The sequence below is a fragment of the Hoplias malabaricus genome, chromosome 12 (genome assembly GCF_029633855.1).
Source record: "Hoplias malabaricus isolate fHopMal1 chromosome 12, fHopMal1.hap1, whole genome shotgun sequence".
In the NCBI taxonomy this organism is placed as follows: Eukaryota; Metazoa; Chordata; class Actinopteri; order Characiformes; family Erythrinidae; genus Hoplias; species Hoplias malabaricus.
Genome location: NC_089811.1, coordinates 9,271,231 through 9,285,657, shown reverse-complemented (window position 1 = coordinate 9,285,657; position 14,427 = coordinate 9,271,231). Strand labels below are relative to the sequence as shown.

The 14,427-nt window shown below is 45.2% G+C and overlaps 1 protein-coding gene across 1 annotated transcript in view; it reads right to left on the bottom strand.

Moving 5' to 3' along the window:
• The window catches only part of plekhm3 (pleckstrin homology domain containing, family M, member 3), a 44,481-nt gene that overhangs the window by 15,264 nt on the left and 14,790 nt on the right, over positions 1–14,427 (bottom strand). The window contains exons 4-5 of the mRNA XM_066641340.1: positions 8,810–8,955; positions 6,713–6,906 (exon numbers count right to left, since the gene is read on the bottom strand). Of these exons, the coding sequence (XP_066497437.1) occupies positions 6,713–6,906; positions 8,810–8,955 (340 nt within the window). The remainder of the gene's footprint in view (positions 1–6,712; positions 6,907–8,809; positions 8,956–14,427) is intronic.

The window sequence follows — 14,427 nt, the reverse complement described above, 5'->3', positions numbered from 1 at the left end:
GTGGTGCGGCTACAGAAATCAGCGCCCGGTGTATAATTACTGCTTTAGCCTTTGGCTGTTTATTACCACTGAAGATTTAGTGCACTGTTTTTATCTCACACCTGCTCACTGGACATTTCTCTGTACTACATGCCCTCAGTCGGAAAACAGTGGAAAACTCTAGACACACAAGATGCCGGGGTTCAATTCCCCATCCGGGCAGGAACATCACGCCTATAACAATGCCCTTCGTACAAACCTTCGTACGATTAATAACACATTAAAGCAGTTAATACGCGTTGGTACGCTGCTGGCGTACGGCAGAAGGGAGTGTGTATGGCCGGGCTCCAGTTGGCCTCCACCTCAGCTCTCATTACTGCACTAATCCCAGCCTGAACCCCAGGTTCAGAGGCAAGGTGCGGGTATTTGGTTAGCTGCCGATCAACTTCCTCTTCGTTTTTACGAGACGGGAGGCAGGGAGGGCGAGCCGAGGCTGGAGCCGTTACTGTACATTCTGAAATCCATTTCTGTTGATTAAAGGTACATTACAATCTTTCATTAGAGAACTGTGTACGATAAAAGAACAGAGCTGGAATGGGGTGTATGTAATAAACGCAACTTAAAAATATGAGATTAAAGGTAAAATAGGGCACGATTATGGTTCGTAATTAAAGGTGCTGTACACGTTCCCTTCAGGGCACCACCGCAGTGAGAGTTCGAGAGTACGTTAGACTAAAGGCATGAGAGAAATGAGCCTTTATCATGAGCTCAGAGATTGGAGGAGGTATCTGAGGGCATGGAATTAACCACAACACACACACACACACACACACACACACACACACACACATTTTCATTCAATATTAGGACATGGCATCATAAATAGCTGGGTACCAAGGTCAACACTCACAGTCCAGTCACAGGTCTGACTTCAGTCATTCCACACTGTATTTATTGTAATGTTTGTGGCACAGATTCCCAGACCATTACGGTTTAGTCCTAGACTAGGCTTAAACCACTTTCCACGCGTTTTTAGAGGTATTTTTGCTCCTGGGCAGACTGCAGAGTGTAATGCACTTTTATAGCATCGTCCAGAAATCAAGGAGGAGGAGGGGGGGGGGGGTGTCATTGGAGTGGTTTCCTACCCTCCTCCAAATGTTAAAGTGCAGTTTCTGCCATGCTGAGTCCGGAGAGGCTCTGGACTCTATCACAGCGCAGTGGAGCATCACAAAGATATCGAAGCTGTTATTTTACATTAAAAAGACTACCTAGTGTTCCTTTAAGTATATGGTACATGAATGCCACAGAACAGGAATGTGTTCCTGGTTATAGAGTATATTTATATGCAGTTTTATCGTTTTAAAAATATAAATAAAAGCTCAACCTCATATTTAACTTTACTCTTGACATCAGGAACCAGAATTAACTACTTTTTTTTGTAAAACTAGTGAAAATACATCCTCAAAATTTACAAAACAATAAAAATAAATAAATAAATAATAATAATAAAAAATCCACCCAGTGAACTGTGAGCGAGTACGTTCAGAATGTCCACGCCAGACGAGACAGGAGGGTCGCCGCGTGTTCTCGACTCACTAATGAGCAGGAACTGTTACGAGGCTCGCGGTGCCGTAGCTGGAAAAACGAGGAGTGTACACAGACGACTCACAGAAACCAACACTTCAAACCTCTGATACAGCCGGCATGGATTTAGCACTGTGCAAAGCTGGGCTAAAGGGAGGGAGATATGTTCTGCATCGACAGGAGGCTGTGGAGCAGGGGAGCAGCCCGTTATCTCCTGCGAGACACAGTGAAATCCTGACTTAATCCCTGGAGAAGTGCTGCTCTGCTGATTAGGCAGGTCCAGCTTTTTTTAAGGCGGTGTGAATGGAAAACGGTATCACGTTCCCGCTCTCCTCACAGCGGCAAAAAAAATTTAGCAGCGTGTCCCTCTCTGGGTGTTAAAGGGCTCATGGAAAACTGAATTGTCCTCATGGGATTGGAGGCTCAGACCTAAATGTAGGGCTGGATGATACGGCCAAAATTTATATCACGATATATTTTGATTTTAATTCCGATATCGATATGAACCGTATAAAATCCACTTTAAAATGTGTGTTAAGTGCTAAACTGAAGACACCTGTGAGGAAAAGCAGTAAAGTCATTACACTTTTTATTTTAATAAATGGAGCGGCACGGTGGTGCAGCAGGTAGTGTCACAGTCACACAGCTCCAGGGACCTGGAGGTTGTGGGTTCGATTCCTGCTCCGGGTGACTGTCTGTGAGGAGTGTGGTGTGTTCTCCCTGTGTCCGGGTGGGTTTCCTCCGGGTGACTGTCTGTAAGGAGTGTGGTGTGTTCTCCCTGTGTCCACGTGGGTTTCCTCCGGGTGACTGTCTGTGAGGAGTGTGGTGTGTTCTCCCTGTGTCCACATGGGTTTCCTCCGGGTGACTGTCTGTGAGGAGTGTGGTGTGTTCTCCCTGTGTCCACGTGGGTTTCCTCCGGGTGACTGTCTGTGAGGAGTGTGGTGTGTTCTCCCTGTGTTTCCTCCCACAGTCCAAAAAAGTGACTCAAAAGTGTCCGTAGTGAGTGAATGTGTGTGTTGCCCTGTGAAGGACTGGCACCCCCTCCAGGGTGTATTCCCGCCTTGCGCCCAAGGATTCCAGGTAAAAGGGCTCACCGCTGGATAAGGGTTACAGATAATGAATGAATTTTAATAAATATTTTTTTCAAATAAAGCATAGTTTTATTTATTTCTAATATTTTTTTTATTATTTCTGAAATAAGAAAGTAACATTTTATTCACCTGCTATTTGTGATTTGTCCAATTCCATGTGAAAACTGACAAATACCGTTGACATGTATTGTGTTGTAATTTGATTTGACGTACAGTTGTTGTTAACTAAATGAGGCCAGTTAAAAAAAAACATTAAAAATAAAAAAACACCGGTCATTCATTACAGTGAGAATCAATCTTTATCTCTGTCTCGTCTCTCTCTCCCTGAACAAACGCTTTCTCCATTCCAGTTAGATATGAAGCTCAGATATGGACAGTCAGAAAGGTACCAAACCCAGACATTGCAAGCCCAAAGCCAGAGGGGTTCAGGAAAGGCAATGTATTCTAAGTTCACGGGTTTCCCCACAGTGTTGAGTGTTCTCTGCCTGAATCTTCTGATTAAACCTCTCCAAGATGATTGGCTAATGTCTATGGAGACTCCAGCTGATCAACTCCCTTATAAGTGCATGAACAGGGTGTGTGCAGATTCAGAACACGTGGGTCTTTTCCTTGTCCTCACGGGTTCCTTTAAATGATAACGAGCCGCTCGCTGTTCACCCTGACCCTGAGCTCACGGCAGCGAAGAGCGAGCAGCAGAAGTTCTGGTCTATAGCCGTTTTAGCTGGTTCCCTTTCTTCACCATTCTCGTTTTCTCTGTTTTTACTGTTATTTCTCCATTCTCGTTTTGTCTCTTTTGCTGAATTTAAACTTGTCTTGGTCTTGTTTCACAGTGTGCTGGTTGGTGGGCTCCAGACTCACATGTGCAAGCACTGAACAAGTCGTCCCCAGGTCCAGAGTTGAAGATCACTGGATGTGCTGGGGATAATTTGGATTGTAAAACGCAGAAAATGCAACAGGGTTCTAGATTTCAAATTGTTGAAGAATTATCTTGTGTCAACCAACAAGTTGCCCTTTGGCTGAAGCCAAACCAAAAGTGTGTAAATGTGTGTGGGCCCTGTGCAGTGCAGTGACATTCTCTCATTCTCTCTCTCTCTCTCTCTCTCTCTCTCTCTGAGTAAACACTCCTCGTTCTCCTCAGGGCGTCTGATGGGTGCTCAGCCTTCTGGGCGATGGATGGTCGGGGTAATATTTTAGCGCCACCGCTCTCATCAATCCTGCACTGTTTGGAAATGTGGAGCATTAGCCGCTGCTGGCCGTAAACACTGGAAGCCCAGAGCCGCCTCCAGTCAGGGTCAGAGCCGCCGCTGCCGCCCGTAAACACAGCAGCCAGATAAAGCACCCCCCCCCACCCCCCACCCCCCCACAGCTGCCACAGCTGGGAGAACTCCAGAAGACTCCCGGAGAGCTGGACCGCCGACAGATCCTCAGCTTGACCAAACCAAACCAAACCGAACCTTTGCCTTTGGCTTTGTTGAAGTCCTGGTCTGTACTTCAAACGGGCAGCTACAGCCTCGGTCACCGCCGAGTTCAAAAGACCGAAAGAGGAAAGCGCAACGGCCTGTTCAATAATTCAATAAACAGAGCCCACAAATATACACTCCGGCAGACCGTCAGCTGAGCCGTGACTGCAATCTGAGCCAATGAGCCAGTTCAGATATTTCATTTTTATATATGAGAGAATGAAAATAAAGACAGAGAGAAAGAAAGAAAAAGAAAGAGTGCAACCAAGAGAGAAAAAGCAGAGAGAGAGAGAGCAGGTGAAAAAAGTAAAAAAAAAATAAAATAAACAAAAAGTGTGAGTGAGTGAGATAGCAAAAGAGTGACAGAAGAAAGCGGGAGAAGGAGAGAGAGTAAGAAAAAGAGAGAAAGAGAAAGAAAAAGCGGCCCTTTTAAAAAAAATTCTGGTGTGAATGGCATTGATATGATTCACAGTTTTGCATTGCCTTTTCCCATTGTGTCTGATGTGGTTGAGCCTAAAGGACCCCCACAATCTGACAGGACCCTAGCGGCCATTTTAGAACACCTCAGTATCACTGAGAGAGTCAGAATGTGGCTTAAGAAGGACTGCACACTTTGACAAGAAGAGGCTTACAAATAATAAGAGGGTGTTAATTTACATGATGATAAACATTCATTCATTCATTCATTCATTCATCCATTATCTGTAACAGTTCTGGGTCACGATGGGTCTGGAGCCTACCCAGAATCACCGGGTGCAAGGCAGGAACACAACCTGGAGGGGGTGCCAATCCTTCGCAGGTGAACCCACAACCCCAGGATCACTGTGATAAACAAGGGAACTTCTCAAAATACTACAGTAAAGATCCACCTGCCTGAAGCAGCGTGTGAACAAGCTTGCCAGGCAAACCCAAGCCATTTTCATATACACACTCCAGATCCAGACAGCTTCCAGAGTTGCCTATTCACTCTTGTAGTGAACAGCTGGAGATTTTGTGGTCAGAGCTGGGATTTAGGAACGGCAGGATGCTCTGGAACATCAGCGGCTCTGTTAACACATGGATTTTGTACCATAGCACACGCAGGACATTTGTGTTCACACTTACCAGCTGATCCAAGTAAAGTCTGAATCTTTTCTGGGTTACTGCTCATGTGTATAATGAGCTCTAGTTTTGTTGATACCAAAGACGACAGCTAAGAACTGACAATAACTAACAGTTGTAGATAAGCTGTATGCAAAAATCTATTCATAAATAGCAATAGATAGCAAATTTCAACATCACTACCCCAACAGCCCCAGTGAGATGGCCTTTGAAACTGAAGTCCCCACTCTTAGACTGTACTTTACTCTGAGGAAGACTTCAGTGTTTGACTTGTCCCCTCTCTTTCACAGCCCCTGATTTCCCCGACCCCATTAGGAACCCGAGTCCATGCTGTTCCACTGAGCGATATTTCATCCCAGAGTTCTCCTCACAGCACAAATGTGTGAGGGGATAAGTGCAGCCGCATGGTCTCCACACATGAAGATGACCCGGAGGAGGTCACTGAGTATTCGTCATGAGGACGGCCCTTTTAGCAAGGAGCCTTTCACGTAAACACAGTCCCTTTACATTTCCACTCAGCCTGGGCCTCAGGAATCCACCGAAGACCAGGCTCAGTCATCAGGCTCCGCTCGCACTCTGCATCCCTTTGTCCCAATATTGTTTTTAAAAATCCGATGACATTATCTTGAACAATATGCTATGGCACTACCCTACTGCACAGCCTTGTTTTTCTTCTGTTTGTCTTATGTAGAGTAGTAAAAATCTGAGATTAAGTTAGTAATCACTGTATCTATTAGATTTTAACAGCAGATCAGGAATCACAACTTTAGAAACCTGTGTTCTGATTTTTTTTCTTCTTTTGTGTAGAAATTGGCTACAGGGTCACAATTAAAGCTGTTTTTAAGGTTTATTTCAAGTAATTTCAACAACACCAAGAAAAATACATTTGAAGATAAACCATTTAAGGTCTGAGCTCAGGAGTGGAACAATACCATCCAGCACTCTAAGGTGGAAAGGGTCTCAGAACTTTAAGCAGAACTGAAGCGCCGAACACAAAAACTCCTCACAGACAGTCACCCGGAGGAAACCCACGCAGACACAGGGAGAACACAAAAACTCCTCACAGACAGTCACCCGGAGGAAACCCACGCAGACACAGGGAGAACACAAAAACTCCTCACAGACAGTCAGCCAGAGGAAACCCACGCTTTGTGTTGCGCCTTCGTGGCGACTGTTACTTACTTTGGTTGATGCTGCTCCATCACTTCCTGTAGTACACTGTGTTTACAAATGATCAAAGTGTCAACCATGACATTCTAAGTCAAGATATATTTTTAAAATCAGTGTTGTTGACCGTGTCGATTAGTCGCTGAAACTCTAATCGCCACTGAAGTCAAAGACACGTTTAACAGTTTGCAGAAATGTTGGAGCATTTGGTCAATAGAGAAACTGCATTAAAAGTTTTTATTAAATGTGGTCCCACTTAGTTTACCTGAAAACCGTGGTCTGTTTTTTCTGGATTTGTTCAAAACTGTCAAAACATGCGAAGGAACTCACCGGCGACGCAGGTCCTCTGCGACTGTGGCTCTGCAGCTGAATAAATAAGCCCTGAGAGACTGGAGCTGCTGCCGAAGTTTGAGGACGGCAGCGAGTGGCTCCGAATGCTCGTACAGACACGGGTTCAACTGCTGCACGTCCAGCAAGGGCTCCTCGTAGATGAACTCCAGAAACTCCTTCGCCTGTTTGGACACCTGATGAGAAAGGACATCTATCAGCATCAGCATGGACCACAAAGAGAAATGCTCCCTGTCCCCTGGCTCGCCTCTTAGGGAAGGATAAGGGCCAGAGCTACTGCTCCTAAATGCTTGATCAACCTTACAAACGTGCAAAGACTACAAGGAAGGGGCTGTAAAACCAGCTACAAAACAATGCTGTATTCCTGCTCTTTGGCTGCAGTTATTGGTGGCTTAGGATATGTTCCTACAGCAGGGAAACAGGGCCCAAATCTGATTTGTCTATTAGACCATTCACACTGATTTTGTAATGTGACTTATGTCCGTCATCAGTCTGAACAGATTACGCTCCTAAACTGACCCGTATGCGCAAAAGTGCAATGCTTCATGCTCCATGATAAAAGGAACACTAGGCAGTATTTCTGAGCTGTCATAGGGAGAGCAGAGCCTCTGTTTTGGCTAATCCAGACTCAGCACTGCGGAAACTGCACTATGTAACTTTTGAAGGAAGGCAGGAAAACACCCCCTCTCCTTCCCTCTTGATTCCAGGATGGTGCTATAACAGTGAAATGCAGTCTGCAACTGAAGGGGGAGCCCAGGAGGAAAAATACCAAATCTGTCCAAAGTGTTTGGGTTTTAAAACAAAGGAATGGAAGCTGGTATTTCACACTCATTCTCTCTCTCTACTTTCTTTATGAATAATAGATGATAATATTAAGATTTAATGGACAATTAAAACACAAACTGACTCCAATAGTCAGTAATTACCCACAGGCCGAGTGTGTGAACTAAGGGTTCTTGGGTTCTAAACGTAAAGTTGCTTAACATAGGGTGACCAGACGTCCTCTTTTACCCACACTATGTCCTCTATTCCAGACTTTAAAAAAATGTCGGGGCGGAATCTCACAAACGTCCGGGATTTTGTTTTTCTAGCGTTTACATAGAACTTTGAGAATCGTTTCGTTCTCAAACTAGTCCCGCCCTCCCCTACTCCGATTGGTTCGCTTGAGTGAGAAGGGGGCGTGGTGAAGTAGCCTAAAATTTTCTGATTGGACGGTCTGACAGTAGAGCTACCGTTATTGGTCGATAACCTTCTCTGTAAACATTTAATTGGTCAGTCTGCACGTCAGTAGTCCTTGTTTACGTCAGGCAAAGCTCATGTACCCACCCTCATCTCGAGCAGCTATGCCGAAACAAAAATGTAAGTTCTCGGATGAATTAAAAAAGAAATTCCCATGTTTTGTGTAGCAAATAAAGGTGTAAAGGACCTAAAAGCACACATAGGTTCCGCTAAGCATACAACGGCAGTGAACCCCCCCCGTATCAATTCCCACAAGATTTATTTTCTAACAAAAACAAATATGCTTTGACCCGTCAATTACCATTCCGTAAACACCTCAACATTAAACCAAAAATGCCTTGGATGGATGTACACCGACCATTCCTTACTGCTGTTGTCCATCTTTCTCTCCTGGCAACATGAAATATGAAGGTAATCCCTGATGAGCTGATGTAAAAGTGGCATGAATTCTGATCTCACCACTCAGACTCGCAATGTAGGATAGGATATGGATCAGATTTCAGTAGCACATTTCTGTCAGATTCTATGATTATTTTTTCCCCTGTGTACACAGACGTAAATCACACACCCGTGTCAAATATGAGGAAAAAGATCAGATTGGATTTGGGCCACTTTTTCCTGCTGTGTGAACGGAGACATTCTTTAACGTCTTCATTTTATTCCTCAGTTTTAAGCACTGTATATGAAACTTGTGTCAGTTTAATAAAATATATTATATGATTTTTAATACATCTACTACCCTACAAACCTACATTAGCTCTACACTGATGCAGGCTCGTCTTCTCTGAATCATGGTCATGGCGATTATGCATGTGTGCTGTAGCTGTGTTGGTGTCTCACCTTGTGTTTGTTCGTGTCCCAGTTGTGCAACAGTCGAGCGGGAATAAGGAAGAGGTTGTCCTGGTGGCAGCTCTGGCAGTAGTACCACCCGCTGTAGCAGCAGACCTTGGCTTTGCCCCGCGACAAACCCACCGGCCTTTGGCATCCTTCGAGAGGAGAAAATGGGAAAGTAAATAAGACAGAGCCCCACATGTGTTTGGATATTTCCAAGAGGAAAATTTCACTGGGAGCTGGTGTGGACTCGCAACATATTGAAAAAATTAGGCCAAAATAAATGAGCACAATCAATGTTGACATTACTGACCACATGGAAAGAACATGGTCACTGAAAACAGGGTCCAAACACAGGGAAAACGTCAATGACCATGCATAGCCTGATGTTGTGATGTCAACACGGTGTGAACTCTGGCTCTGGAGGCTGAGAATGACTGATAAAGAGTGACCTGTGCTGTTCTGATGCAGGGGCTGCAATGATTAGTCGGCATAATCAACATGACCTATTACAACACTGTCTATTCGGAATTTCATCAATGACGCATTATTAATTTTTAACTGCAGTTAACTACAGGAAATTCTAGGGTGGCATTAGTCAAAGTTGGCAACTGTCTCCCAGCCACAAGCAATGTAAACATAAGCCACTTATTGGCTGTAAAAATCTGTTGGTTTAGTCCTTTGGTTTCATTTTTCATGATTAACCAGATGACTCACGTAAAAAAGAATTACAAACCCGCTGCCATGTTACAAGTCTGCGCTCCGTTCCACCTTAAGAATGGTGCATCAGGATTAAAAATCAGCGCTCCATTCCACATTAAATTATGCAGCAGGTTATTAGTCGGCGCACCGTTCCACCTTAAGTGGTGCAGCAGATTACAAGTCGGCGCACCGTTCCACCTTAAATACTGCATCAGATTACAAGTCGGCGCTCTGTTCCACCTTAAATACTGCATCAGATTACAAGTCGGTGCACCGTTCCACATTAAATAGTGCATCAGATTACAAGTCGGCGCTCTGTTCCACCTTAAATACTGCATCAGATTACAAGTCGGCGCTCTGTTCCACCTTAAATACTGCATCAGATTACAAGTCGGTGCACCGTTCCACCTTAAATAGTGCAGCAGATTACAAGTCGGCGCTCTGTTCCACCTTAAATAGTGCATCAGATTACAAGTCGGTGCGCCGTTCCACCTTAAATAGTGCATCAGATTACAAGTCGGCGCCCTGTTCCACCTTAAATAGTGCATCAGATTACAAGTCGGTGCACCATTTAAATTGGAACACTGTTCCACCTTAAATCCACCATTCCACCTTAAATGGTGCATCAGATTACAAGTCGGCGCTCTGTTCCACCTTAAATAGTGCATCAGATTACAAGTCGGTGCTCTGTTCCACATTAAATAGTGCATCAGATCACAAGTCGGTGCACCATTCCACCTTAAATAGTGCATCAGATTACAAGTCGGTGCACCATTACACCTTAAATAGTGCATCAGATTACAAGTCGGTGCACCATTTAAATTGGAACACTGTTCCACCTTAAATCCACCATTCCACCTTAAATGGTGCATCAGATTACAAGTCGCCGATCTGTTCCACCTTAAATGGTGCATCAGATTACAAATCGGCGCACAGTTCCACCTTTAAAAAAGTTTATAAATTTGATTCCTGATCACCTGTAAATGATACAGTGATTACTATCTTAATCTCACATGACTCTTACTACTTTACAGAGAGTTTATAGTGTATTTAGGCCTAACCTTGTTTATGTTTTAATCACTGATTGACTAATTGAAGAACACACATTAGTCGACTACTAAAGTAAATCTTTGTTGGAGCCCTAACAGATGACATTCCAAACAAACTCTGAGTGTGATCACAGAGCTCTAGAAATGTGTAAACCATGTTTTGGGTTAATAAATACACAGAGATACAACGGTCAAGGTGAGGAAATAAACAGATCCAGCCATCTCATTAGCTGCTGCACCACCAAACAAAAAAAGCCAGGGTCAACTAACGAAGTCTGTCCGATCTGCTAATGTCACAGTGTGACCTCTGGCTCCAGAGGCTGAGACTGACTGATAAAGTGTGACCGTGTTAAGACATAATGATTAAGGTGGATCAGTCGCCGTGTGCAAATGTGCCCAGGTTTTCGCTGTGAACCTTGGTCTGACTGCGCTCCCTCCTTCCGGACAAGCCGAAGATTAAATGAGCTTTGAGTCTTTCAAAATCACTCCATCACTGATTGCACGTCCAGCCACAACAAAGCCAGAGTGTTAAAAACACACAGCGAGGAGCTCCTGGGCCTATTCAGCAAGAACTGATATCCCCAGAGCGCGCTCTGCTTTGTCTCCCCCACTTCTTTCTTGTCCGTGTTTTCTTCAAACATTCAGTGCCTACAAACGGGAGATTCATCCCAAAGGAACCAAAACAGGTGATTGTAAACCTGGCAGGTGTCCCTTATCCGAACCATCTGGGAAACGCTTGCTGGGGACAGTGTGGCAGAAGAAAAGAGGAGGGAATGAAAAGCCTGGAGGGCTGAGCGGACACGGACCTGCGCTATTCTCGGTGGAGCATGGTGGCCGCTCCCGACTTCACAGGCCTGAGAGGAGACAGGGAGGAGATGGCAGATAAGATCCGGGCATGAAAAACAAGGGGGAAAACACCGTCTCCAAAGAGGGAGGCCTGCTGCTATCTCCAGGTAAGATCTGCACAGGGAGGAGTCAGCACAGGAAAAGAAAACAAAGCACTGATTACAGCGTGTGCCGGCGCATGCTGTAGGTCTGATGCACTGCTTGTGGGGGGGGGGGGGGGGGGGTCGAAATTTTGCAGGTACACAGCTGTAAAAAGACTGAGAGAAATATAAAAGCGATTCCGGAATGGCCCAGAAGGTCTAAAAGTTTCACAAATCCAAGCCTTAAAAGTTAGTAAGGGAGATCTTCGCAGATACCACTTTGTTCACTGTGGGTGTGTTTTTGTTGCAGCACGTCCTCACAAGCCACAGCTGTTTGTGGTTGCTCATTTTGCATGCAAGTCAAATGGCCTACTGCCGCTTTTCCATGGCATGGTACCTACATTACTAGACTCGACTCTGCATTCCTCATTCTCTATCAGGTAAATCTGGTCCTGGAACCAGGTTCTGAGCTGAGCAGGGACTAAACCGTGGCGTGTAAACCTTGCACAGCACTGATTGTCCAGAGACAGTCGTCACTGTGCACCACACAACGCAGACGACCAGCACTAACTCTCCATCTGTAAAAAACATCACATTTGTTTTCATCCGACTCACAACGGCAGCTCGTAAAATTACACCGTGGTCTTTTGAAGAGGTTCAAACGCTCCTTGGATCGGTGGCGGACGAAAGAATCCAGTGAGAGCTGGACGCAGCAACAAGAAAGTAACAAACTCTACTGATCTGTCTGAACTGATGACGGAGCTGTGTCCAAACAACAACACACCAATACACGGCAAGTAAATGACTCAATGTTACTGCCACCGTTGTTGTAGTTTCCAAAGCCTGCTGTTCCCGTTTGAGACTGGGTTTTGAGACCACATCAGATACATTTTGGGTGTGTGTGGGTGTGTGTGTGTGTGGGGGGGGGGGGGTAGTGGAGAAAGGACCAGGTACCAAACAGAGAGTAGAGTCCAGTAGAGTAGGGACTGTGCATTAGAAAGCTGCCATTAGTCTATTTTACTATTCAATTTTCCATCTGGAGAAGAGGTCTGTATCTTTAGTGGACAACAGTGTACCTGTATGTGACAGTATTTCTGAGTCTAGGCTCAAGTCATGGGCCTATGGGCAATGCTTTTCAGTGCAGATGTGCAGCCAAACCCACTAATTCCATGTGGTGTCTGTCTGTACACGCGACAATTTTCATCCATCACTAATTCAGCATATAATCACAAATCGGTTTTTCCTTATGGCTGACAGAAACTTGGACTTCCAAGGGTTAAGAATCCCTAAACTTTGTCTGTTTACTTTACGCAGCAGGGCCCATGCCTCCAGCAAGAAATCTTCCTTAATAATAGTTTTCCCCAACAAGTGGATGTGAGGTGCGGTGGTGCAATGTGCTATTTTTGGAGCGGGCTGGTATGTGTGGGTTAGTGCTGCACATGTACGCTGATTACAGGGCAGCGGTGACATACGACACCCCGCTGAGCATCCCGTAGCTCTGCCCTGCTATCAGCCAACCGTCAGCGGCGGAGTGAAAGAGGCGGGGGGACACCAGCTCTGCCTTTTTATAGTCTGGGGTCCCTGCCCCTGGAAACCTCAGGTTTACATTGGCAGCTACGTACAGGGCATGATGCTAGCCTTCAGCCTCGGCTAGAACAACCCATTACGTATTGGTTTGGAGAGGGGCAGGAATGAGCGGAGAGCTGGGAAAGGGAAGTTTCTAGTGAGCTATTCTTAGTGGAGGGTAATTTTGATTATAGGTGGAGGTCAATAACAGCCTGTTTGGAGTGATTTGTGTTCTGTCCATCATTAATTATGGTGTTGTTTGTTTACGCAATGAAGAAGCCGTATGTGTGGACTTGGTACCTCCATCACAAATTTGATTTGTCATCAGATGATGTGATTTGTGCCCTGTGAAGGACTGGCGCCCCCTCCAGGGTGTATTCCCGCCTTGTGCCCAATGATTTCAGGTAGGTTCTGGACCCACCGTGACCCTGAACTGGATAAGCGGTTACAGATAACGGATGAATGATGTGATTTGTCACTTAAAGCATTTTTCCACTGCATGGTACCGACTCGACTCTCTGATTGGTTCCTGGTTCGTTTCCCAGTACCGCTGCTGTTGTGAGTCAGATAACAACAAATGTAGAGCGCTAAGACGAGGTTAAATGCAGCAAAACACACACAACGAGCGCGGAGAAATAAGAGCACTGAGTAAAAACAGAGAAGAAAGAGAACCAAGACAAAACGGCAAAAAAAAACAGAGCTTCTGTTCCTCGCTCTTCACTGCTGTGCGCTCAGGGTCGGGGTGACCAGCGAGTGGCACTTTCTTATTTAAAGGAACAGGCGCTGAAAATTTTTCCACTGCATGGTACCGACTCGACTCTCTGATTGGTTCCTGGCTCTTTATCCAGTACCGCTGCTGTTGTGAGTCAGATAACAACAAACGTGATCTTTGCTGTTTTACAGATGTAGAGTTGGTGCTGGTCATCTGCGTTGCGTGGCATAGAGTGACGGCTCCCTCCGGCCAATCAGAGCTCTGCAAGGTTTACACGTCACGGTTAAGTCCCTACTCGGTGGAGAAGCAGAAAAACAGAGTCTAGTGAAGTAGAGTAGGGACCATGCAGTGGAAAAGACAATGTTGATGGACATTTTTCTGAGAGTGTAATGTCACTGCTGCTAATGACGAGAGTATAAAGCCCCTTAGCATCGGGTTGTGGAGTAATGGACCTGCATACAGCGGCTTTGGGATCAATTAAATCTGTGTTTGTGATCCAGAACTAATAACCGACCTCAGCACATGACCTCACTAACGCTCTCATGACTGCCATCAAATCAATGTTTCAACATCTAGTGTAAAGACCTGAGGCTGTTACTCCCAAAGAAAACCCTTGACTTCTCTGCTCAGAAGTGGACAGAGTTGTTGTTCTGTCAGTGCACTAAACTTTCA